Raw genomic sequence first — 10,816 nt, forward strand, 5'->3', positions numbered from 1 at the left:
TGGAAAAACTTGAGAAATGTATAATCAACATGACTCTTTCATCTAGAGATGCATCTTGATCCTTGTAATTTCTTCCCCCCCTTGTAATTATTGAAAAGTAAAAAAATAAAAAAAAGTAAAAAAGTAAAACTTTTAAGGATTAAATGTTCCAATTAGTTTTGTAATCATTCCTCTCTTCACCCTTAAAGTATTGCCCCATTAACAGAAAATGGTGTCAGAAGCACTTTATTGATGGAAATTCCTTCTGTGAGCTTCCAAGGGAAACAAAAAAACATCATCAATATCACCAACAAAAAACAAACAAGTTAACAAAAACTCCCGAAACAAAACAAATAAAACCACTTCTGTGTCCCCGGCACTGACCACACAGAATTAAAGTGAACCAAGCCATTTTCGCACATCACTTGGAGTGTAGATTTATTTGGATTTAAGAATCTCCGCAACAAATTACATCAACCTCACTCCATTTCCTTCCTTAATAAAAATTATGACTGGACAAACATCGGACTTTTAAAAGTCTAAAAGTAATAGAAAAGTAAAAATAGATTTCCTAGGGAAATCCCTCTCCTCAACCTTGCATGGTTTTGCTGCTTCTGTGAAATCTTTCTCTTTGGAGTAACTTGGTAGCATAGATTTTGTTTTGTTTTGTTTTGAAACAGGATTTATACAAGGGCACTGAATTAGAACTTCAGCAGATTTGTGGAGCGTGAGCTTTTACGAACAATAAGTTACCTCTGCTCTAAAAAGGAAAATGGCAAATGTAAATGAAAGAACGGGAACATTGGAAGTTCGTTTCATTATGTAATTTACGTCTTCCATTAGATAGTGCACCCTCGTTTAAAAATAAAACAAGAGAACAGAATGGTATGAGCACTCGAAAATCATCTGCAGCACTTTGAAGGGTTAAACCTGCTTAACCCATTCTTAGTCAGAGAATGGCACCAAAGAGTACAGCTCACCCCTTAAGCGTGGCTCGTTCTAAACCTGCGGTATCCTCAGCTTTTCAGAGCAGTCATGCACTCTATTTCCGCCCCCCTCCCACCCAGTTAATAGGATCCATTCATAGCTACTCACTACTGCAGGATTTGACCTGAGAAATGCTAGGATTTATTAACTCAGCAGTTGTTTTGAAAAGTCCTTAAGTAATCTTTGCCCTTGTCCAGCAAGGGCACTGCTAGTCTCGAGTTCTCAGATGCAGCTGGTGAGGTTCTCGGCCAAGTTCTTCAGATGCAGGAATTTCTGCAGGACAACCTACTTTGACATGGCATTTACAAATCTTTAAACCAGGCTTCCTGGATCTAGGAAATGTTATTCCTGACTCCTTCGACCCAGATGCTGGCTAAAATTTAGTTTTTATAATCTGTAGGTAATCACTCGTTCTTTCCTCCTTCCTTCTTCCTAGGAGCTGGCATGGTGGTTAAATTTTTCTAAAACAGTCATATTAAGATGTTCAAAAACCCACTGCTGAGTCTCAGATAGAGGGTCACATCTGGCCATGAAAATCTTCTTCTCTGCGGGGTTGCAGTCCACACAGCTGTTGCTCACAGGATGGAATAATGTTCTGTCCTGGAGGGGTCAGAAAGAAAAGAAAGGACTGACATGATATACGGTGAATGACTGGAGTCCAAAATACAGGAAGTAAACATATCCGGGTTTACATTTCAGTATATACCCAGAGTGTGAAAAATAGGCCATCTCCCAAATTAAACAATAACAGGTTGGAGAGCTGCATGGAAAACAGTTTCCCAGGGCCCATTGGCAGTACGTTGGGACTCCAAGGAGGTTCAATCAGAAACAGAGAATTCGTTCCTTCACTGATTCCTTTAAAAAGTGATCCATCCATTTTCTACTCTATAGTAAGTGCTCTGCTACATGCTTGGGTTTTAAAGATGCTAAGTATATGAGGTTGCTTGTCGAGGAGCTAATAATCTAGCTATTTGGGGAGAGGCACACAGACAAAAATGGTAATTTAGTCCATAGCAAACAACAACAGTAGCGCGCACACACACACACACACACACACACGGCCAGGAGAGTCATAGTCTTCCCTCCCTTTGTATTGAGCCTCTAATGGGAAAGAGAAATTTGAAAGAAACAGGCGCCAAACAAGCTAGGTGCTCTGTTGCCCTCTTCAGAAGATATGGGGACGGAGATACCTGATGCGCAGGCAGAATCTCAATGTACAAACTCAAATTTATTAGCTCCGGAGCTTAGTACCTTCAACCCCTCTTTCTGCCATCACAGCTCTTCCTGTGATGCAATTCTCATTGCTTTCTGTAAAAGGGAAGAGGCAGCCTTCACTTCTTTTTTACAAAGTTGCTAAGTACATGATAAAGATAACAGCTCTGTGAGAGACAGTTACCATCAGGATGCAAAGTTTAAGTGGTGAACAAGTCCACTATCTGAACAGGCTCTACTAACACACAGGTCTTTTTTTTTTTTTTTTTTAAGTAATCTCTATGGCCAGTGTGGGATTCAAACTCATGACCCCTAGATCAAGAGTCACATGCTCTTCAAAGTGAGCCAACCAGGAGCCCCAACACACACCTCTTTTCATTGTTCAAGTAGGGACAAGGAAGTTAAAGCAAAGAGAAAAAAGATCTTTCCTTAACCACTAATAAAACTTTTTGTCTCTTACAGTGTCTATGGGAAAAAAAAAGCCAAGAACATGTAAAAGCATCCTCAAATCACTGCTTAAATGTCAGGATCAAATGCTGTTTTTTTTAGGAAATGTCCAGGGGTTCTGATTATTTTCTTTAGCTGAGGAATATTGGACTCCCAATGCGTTTAGAGTTAAAGAGTTTCTCAGGCAACCTGTGTCAATATTCCCAGGTTGCTTCTGGATGTTGAGACTCCATTAACCAATATTTAATGTCCTTTTAGGATCCGGATGTTTGCACAGTTAGGCGCTGTGTGAAGGGAGAATAAGGAAGGAGAAAGGCAGTGCCTGCAATTTAGTGCTTGTTTCTATTTAGTGCAAGCAAAGAGCTTTGCCTAATACGAAGCCTCACCTTTCTGTTTTCTTAAGTTTCCTGGGTTTATTCGTGGATTTTACTTTCCTTCCACAAAGAGGGCTCCTGAGGCGTCCTCCATTTTCTTCACCTGAGGCTTTGCTAATGCGACTGCTGTTTGACAAGGAGGGGAAACTCTGAGGAACTCTGTCCTACTCTGGGTGGAGGGGGCAGATTCTAGTGGGGAGGCGGCCCTGTGGCTCACCCCACGCATCCTTCTCTCTTGGGGTGAAGCTTATGATTAGAGACCCCTTCTCTCAGCTGCGGTGCGCCCTTCCCTCTTGCTTCCCAGCATCTCTCACACTCAGTCTCCTGCCCCCTCCTACCAGTTTTTAGCTACATGGGCCTAATGAAAAACTGAAATCAGGTTTTGAAAGAGCCTTCTTAAGCTGTTAAGTTCCTGAACATTCTTTTTTTTTTTTAATTTTTTTTTTTTAACGTTTATTTATTTTTGAGACAGAGAGAGACAGAGCATGAACGGGGGAGGGGCAGAGAGAGAGGGAGACACAGAATCGGAAACAGGCTCCAGGCTCCGAGCTGTCAGCACAGAGCCCGACGCGGGGCTTGAACTCACAGACGTGAGATCATGACCTGGGCCGAAGTCGGACGCTCAACCGACTGAGCCACCCAGGGGCCCCAAGTTCCTGAACATTCTATGTGACCTACTAAATTCTAATTCATTCTGTTCCCCGTACATGTACTTCTTTCTTCTCCTTACTTATCTGTGTTTCCTTCTATTGTTCCCTTTGTCAATAGCTCAAGTGGGGACCTTTATATGCTCACAGTTTCTCCCCCAAAGCACATATTTCTATGAAAGCTAAAAAAAAAATGAGAAAAGAAAGGAGTAGAATGCGTTCCTATTCTCTTCCCTTTGCCAGCTTGTGTAGTCAGTCCGGATGCAAAAGCCAATCCTGATTTTCTAAACGGTATTTGCTGAGCTATAAGGTGATCGTATTTCTCCCAATCTCAAATTGGAACACATTCTCTGACAGATACAGGTATATGCATGAGGACGATCAGACAGGATATGCAAATTCAGCACCACCCTGAAAATCTGTTATTGTACTTCATGTTCAAATAAAAGTTGAAAAGTTGAATTCCCTAAATCCATCTATGGCTGAGAAGCTTCAGCAGCGAAATGAGAGGGTAGATAAGATTAATCTGTAAGGCCTCTCTTGGCCATAAAATTGAATGAACATTTTATTCCAAAGTTCACTGGTGACAGAGACAAATGCTAGGGCAGCAAAGTAGAAACTATCAACAATACTGAGTTGATTGATAGATTCATCATTCTCTGGTTATAGACTGAGCTCTGTTCACCCTTGTCTTTGGAGTATCTGATAGGTCCTAGAGGCGAGGCTTCTGGAGGCCTTGCCAGCCTCTCCAGAGCCTGCTTCTTCCACTATTGACCTTGGGGGCTGTGTACATTGCCATGTTTCTACATCCTACCGAGCTTTTGGATTATGAAATGTCTCTGCTGATGGTTTTCTTGGCTGGAATTAAGTCAGTGGAATGAGTAATCGTTCGTCAATATGGTCTCTTGTTCTATGACAGCCCTTTGCACCCCTACCCTTCATCTCATGATAGGAGATGGTCGTAACAGAATTGAATACAATGTCTTTTCTTTGGAATAGACTTCTGAATGCTTTGGCAAGTCTGCTGTTCCAAAACCCCCTTAACGGGTGCTTTTAACCGGACTGCTCATTGTTCAGTCCTGACCGGGAAGCACAGCATATGTTCTGGCTGTTCAAAGTGCAATACAGCAAACTATGTCTCTGGTATCTCTCCCACCTTCCCTGCCCGCTTCCTCCCTTGTTTTTCCTGGGTTCCTTTTACATCTTTTCAAAAAATGCTTATTTATATTTATTTGTGAGAGAGAGAGAGAGGGAGGGAGGGAGGGAGACAGAGAATCGCAAGCAGGCTTTATGTTGTCTGTGCCAGAGCCTGATGTGGGGCTTGAACCCACAAACCATGAGATCGTGACCTGAGCTGAGATCAAGAGCTGGATGCTTAACCGACGAAGCCACTCAGGTGCCCCTCCTATTTTGTTTTTGCCTAGGAAAATTAGAGACCCTTGAGCAGGCAATGAAAAAGTTCACATCCAGGGTTATGGAAGTGCCCTTCAGAATCAAATCGGGTCGGACTAAATATCCAGTTCTGGCCATTCAGCTCATGCTGTGAAAGGTGCAAGTGGGCCTTTTCAGGTAGCTCATTGAAAGGGACACCTCTCCAGAGCGGGCCTGTGATCTGATTGGCATCTGTGTGACACTCGTAGGCCAGCATTAAATTTGATTAGATGTCACGCTTCGACAGGGTTGGAACTTTGAAAGAATGAGTACGTTGTAGAAAGCATTGCATGTTGTGTTCGAGGTGGGAAAAGAACAAAACACCAGAGATGCAAAGACAATAAAAGAAGTGTGTGAGTTCACAGTGTTTGGAAAGATGATTCTGAGAATAAAACTCCCACATAGTAGAAGGCAACCTAGTACTGGCTATAGGGCTGGGATTTTGCTCTGCAGGGAATTTGGATCAAATTCCAGGCAGGCCACGTACTTGTGTGACCTTGGACAGTATTTAATTCTCACAACCCCAGGTTCCTCATCTGTAAAATATAGATAATACTATATCCTTTGCAAGTTCGTTGTAAGGATAAAACGAGTTAATATATGTAAAATTGCTCGCACAATGTCCTAAATATAATAAGCGATTCTACTCCACATCTTCCCTTAATTTATTTTTAGCCAGGGAGCATCCCCAATTCTAAAAATCAGAATGTACAAACCATCTGGCCCAAGACCAGCTATTCAAGAACAAATTGCATTTTCTGAAATCCTGGCAAAGTAGAATTTGCAAAAATCAGCACCTTCCCCAACCAGTTATCCGAATTGTTATACCAGCACCTTCCAATTTAAACAAAAGGACTAATGGGGGTGCCTGGGTGGCTCGGTTGGTTAAGTGTCCGACTTCAGCTCGGGTCATGATCTCCCTGTCCTTGAGTTCGAACTCCCTGTCAGGCTCTGTGCTGACAGCCTGCTTCAGATTCTGTATCTTCCTCTCTCTCTGCCCCTCCTCCTCCACTTGTGCTCTGTCTCTCCCTCTCTCAAAAATAAATAAACATAAAAAAATGTAAAAAAAAAGGATTTATGGAACGAAGGTTTTACATCCAAAAGGATTCATGGAACATGGCTCTGGAATGAGCCCTTCTTTGTAACTATGATCAGAGTTTGTATATGATTCATATGATTCAGCCCTTTGTCTGAAATACAACACTGTTCAGGACAGCTTTCAAGAAGTATTTATTAAATATCTTTTGTTTTCTGGTATGTATTAGGAGATAGGCTTAGAAAGATAATCTCAGATGTATGTCCTGACCTAAGAAGTGGGGGAGACCGACAGGTAAACAAGAAATGTACAAAGTAAGAAAGTACCAGAGAGATTGCAGGTGAGGGAGAGTAAGACGTATTAGGGTATTTCAGATGTAGAGAAGAACTTGAGAACACAGATGTGATAGCATGCGCATTTATGCATTCAATTTATTCAACAAAAATTTATTTGGGACCTACTATTATCAGGCACTATTTCAGGTGTCTAAGATGTATCAATGAACTTAGCAAGACAAAAATCCCTGCCCTCTGGGATCTTACATGCTAGAGGCAGGGTGGAGGTGAGTCACTGGGGGCACAGGCAATAAAGAATGAGTGTAACAGGTAAAACATACAGTCAGTGTGCAGACTGAAATAGGGCAGCAAAAGGACACGTCATCAAGAAGGTGACCTTCGTGTAATCTTGCAGAAGATTAGCCGTGCCAATATCTGGGGGAAGAGAGTTCCAGACGGAGAGAATAGTCAGTGGAAAGGTGCTAAGCAGGATTGCACCGTGGTGGGTTAGAGGAGCTGCGAGGGGGTGGGAGGAGCTGGGGGGGTGCAGGGAGTAGGACGAGATGAGATCAGAGGTAATGAAGAGCTAGATTATGTGCTGGGGACCAGCGAGTGATTTGGTGAATTCCAGATGATTATATCCAAGAGATATCATGCAGAGACTGGGGTGCATTGCTAAGGCTTGATTTTTCATGCAAGTGTTTGCGGGGGGAGGGGTGTATTAAGCCCATTGGAAGATTTAATACAGTGAGCCACAGGATCCATATTTTGGGTAGTTACAGAGAAGAGGGTGGAGTTGGGGTAGGGTGACGCTGGACTCTGGATGAGAGAATAGTCAGAGGCTACTGCAGTCATCCAGATTTAAGCCGGCAAAAGCAAAACCCAAAGCAACAGGGGTGAGTTGGAAGAGATGATCTATTTGAGAAGTAAATGTCTAGAACATTCTGATTAGTGGACTGTGGGCATTGAAGTGGGGGAAGAAGTGGATGACTGGAGGAAAAGCAATGCTGAGGCAAGAAATGTCGAAAAAGGAACAGGATCACCTGGGGGGAGAGGGGATAGTGATTTCGGTTTTGGGTATAACAAGTCGGAGGCAGCTATGAAGCATCCAGGTTCAGGCGTCCAATAAGCAGGTGGCTATCGACTGGACCTGAGGACTTCTCTGTGCACAGTGGGAAAAACTGAGTTGATTCCTTCTACTGACTATTCATTTCTGGGTGACATACATAGAAAGAGAATGCTTTTGCAAGACAGAGCTCTTTCTCTCCGATGCCTTTGGTGTCTCATATGGATGTGGCTAGTTTTTAATCATAGTTTTATCCCTGACAATGATCTTTGATGGTCACTTGTCAGTGAGTTAGGTTTTCCATCTACAAAGTGAATGGCGTGGAGGGGAGAGCAGAATGAGATACGAGATAAAAATATCTGCCTTCCCACCTCTTAGCGTGGTGGAGAGGAACAAGGTTGATAGATGAATGTCCTTTGTGTTCTGGAAGAAAGACAAATTAGGCAGCGTTTTCCTGCCTATTTTTACTGTTGGCCTCTGGGAGAAGGCAAATAATGCGTTGATAGGCATAACAGGGACAAAGCAGTCTTATTGTCTATCCTTTTCCATTTTTTTCTTTGACAGTTAGAATTCCTCACAGGATGAGGAAATTGGGCTTCTTGCATCAGTGGCTAATTTGGTCAATCAGAAATAATGCTTCTTCTTTTTTTTTTTTTAATTTTTTTTTCAACGTTTATTTATTTTTGGGACAGAGAGAGACAGAGCATGAACGGGGGAGGGGCAGAGAGAGAGGGAGACACAGAACCAGAAACAGGCTCCAGGCTCCGAGCCATCAGCCCAGAGCCTGACGCGGGGCTCGAACTCCCGGACCGCGAGATCGTGACCTGGCTGAAGTCGGACGCTTAACCGACTGCGCCACCCAGGCGCCCCAATAATGCTTCTTAATGTCCTGACCGAGCCCCTTGGTGTGTGCACGGAGATGTCACCAGCTACAGCAAACCTTCCACCCCTACTCTTTGCTCTTCTCACTGGATTTTCCGGGCTATAGGCAAGTGATATACATGAGCGTACCCTCAATTCTCCAGAGGAGCCAGAATTATTAAAAAAAAAAAATCTAATCTGATTTGTTAGATAACTGCTCTTCAAACCAATCAAAGCCTTCCCGGTCTCTTAGTTAAATTCTTAGCATGGCCAACAGGGTCTTGTATAGTCCTGTCCAGGCCAGATGGCTGGTTCTATAGGTCATCATTTTTCCTCACGTTCACACCTTTCAACTGGCTTCTCTCTGTTTTCCCAAGAAAACCAAGATCTTGCCTCCCTCAGGGCCTTTGCATCAGCTGATACTATATCCAGGGTCTTTTTCTCTGCCACTTCCTTCACTTGCCAAATTCCTACTCATCTTTTAGGTCTCCATTTAAACGTTAGTTTGTAAGAGCAGGGTTGCCTAATTCTCTGACCTGGGTAGAGCCCCGTGTTTTGTGTTCTCATATTATCCTGTAACTTAATTAATTCATTTATTTTTGTCTGCCTCCCCACTAGACTGAAAGCTCCAAGAGTAGGGAAAACCCATCTGCTCCATATCTTGTTTCCATCTGTCCACAGCTCTTCATCTCCCCTCGGTAAACCTGGGAATCTTATGAACATAACAATAGCTGATTTTTATTGAGTATGAATCTATGTATCTGGCAGTGTTACGTATTCTACATAGGCTTTCTCATTTTATCTACCTTAACCACATAAGCAATAAGAAATAGCAAATGTTGGGGCGCCTGGGTGGCGCAGTCGGTTAAGCGTCCGGCTTCAGCCAGGTCACGATCTCGCGGTCCGTGAGTTCGAGCCCCGCGTCAGGCTCTGGGCTGATGGCTCAGAGCCTGGAGCCTGTTTCCGATTCTGTGTCTCCCTCTCTCTCTGCCCCTCCCCCGTTCATGCTCTGTCTCTCTCTCTCCCAAAAAATAAATAAACGTTGAAAAAAAAAATTTAAGAAATAGCGAATGTGGACAAACAGGAAGCTGGGCTCATTTTTTATTTATTCAACAAATACTAATTAAGCACCAACTATATGCCAGCCAGTGTTTTAAGTACTATATGAAAGAAAGCAGAGAAACATCTCTGCTCTCATGGGATTTACATTCTAATATCTAGCCAGAGCTAAATAAATACAATGGTACAAAACTCTATAATATAGAAATGCAACTAATTAGCCCATTTCTCCCATATGTTAACTTGCTTGGAGAGCTAAGATCAAATCAGAGGTACTTTGTTGAACACATGGTTTGTCATAGTGAACACTAATTGAACTCCTAAATGCCATGCCCTAGGTACATTTAAATTTTATTTAATCATTACAACAGGCCTTTAAGATAGATATGATTATTATCCCCATTTTTATAGATGAGGAAACAAAAATGAATAGTAAGGAAGTTTCCCAAGATCCCAGAGCCGGGACCCACCCTGGAGCCAGAACCCAAGTCTTCAATCCCACAGGACCTAGAGCCTCTGCTCTGGATCTCTAAGCTATGTTTCATCGCCCTTCTTGGCTGAGCCAACCAGCAATCCTCCACCTCTGCTCATGAGCAAATGTTATTTAAATACTAACTGAAATGTTTACAGTTCTTATTACCTAGATTCTTTTCTGTTAGTCCAAATGTTGGCAGGCATTTAATTCAGGAAGGCTTTATCCTTATGTTAGAGCCTGGGATAGTCTGCAATGGAGCCTCTCTTGTTCTGAGTGACGAGAGAGAACGGCAGTTAAGTTCGTTAGGTAAAATGCTAACCGGTAGGGATATTGCCAAGTTACCTAGAAATGGCAAAAGATAAAAGGTCATGCCAACCAGGTGCGACATACAAATAAAAACAAGAGTGGAAGATAACACTATCGAAAAGGCAGTTTTATTGCTGTGCTGAATGTATTTCCCTCCTGGGAGTTAACCTCCAGCTTGGTTGAATCCTTAATTTGAATCAAAGATCATAACTTCTTAGGGTGTAGTGACTTAAGTCTCCTATTAGAAATGGGGGTATGATGGAGATAGTGGGCATGTTGCTTTCAGCAAGGCATTTGAAAATCTCCTCTTTGTTCTCTTTTGGGCAAGCTGGAGAAATATGGGCTAGAAGAAATAACTATTAGGTAAATCTGTATCGGTTTGAATAACTTCATCCAAATGATGCTCATTAATGGATCAATGCCACCTCTATCTTACTATAGAAGGCTCAGTTCTTGGCCTTGGGTGTTGGGACCCACAACTCAGATGAGGGCATGAATGCGTGCAGATCTGATTCACGGATGGAATAAAACTCGTTTGATGGCTAATAAGTTAGATAGAAAAATCAAAATCCAGGTTGAGGTACATCTGGTGAGATAGAATTTCGTAGAAATAAATGGATGGCTACATAAGTACAAAAAGACACAGTATACAGGTATAAGA

General features: G+C 42.5%; 1 protein-coding gene across 1 annotated transcript in view; it reads right to left on the reverse strand.

Annotated features, from left to right (window-relative positions):
• Positions 1–1,398: 1,398 nt before the first annotated feature.
• GALNTL6 (polypeptide N-acetylgalactosaminyltransferase like 6) overlaps positions 1,399–10,816 on the reverse strand; it is a 1,204,077-nt gene continuing 1,194,659 nt past the window's right edge. The window contains exon 12 of the mRNA XM_047854813.1: positions 1,399–1,566. Coding sequence (XP_047710769.1) covers positions 1,399–1,566 — 168 coding nt within the window. The remainder of the gene's footprint in view (positions 1,567–10,816) is intronic.

This window comes from Prionailurus viverrinus, chromosome B1 (genome assembly GCF_022837055.1).
Source record: "Prionailurus viverrinus isolate Anna chromosome B1, UM_Priviv_1.0, whole genome shotgun sequence".
NCBI lineage: Eukaryota > Metazoa > Chordata > Mammalia > Carnivora > Felidae > Prionailurus > Prionailurus viverrinus.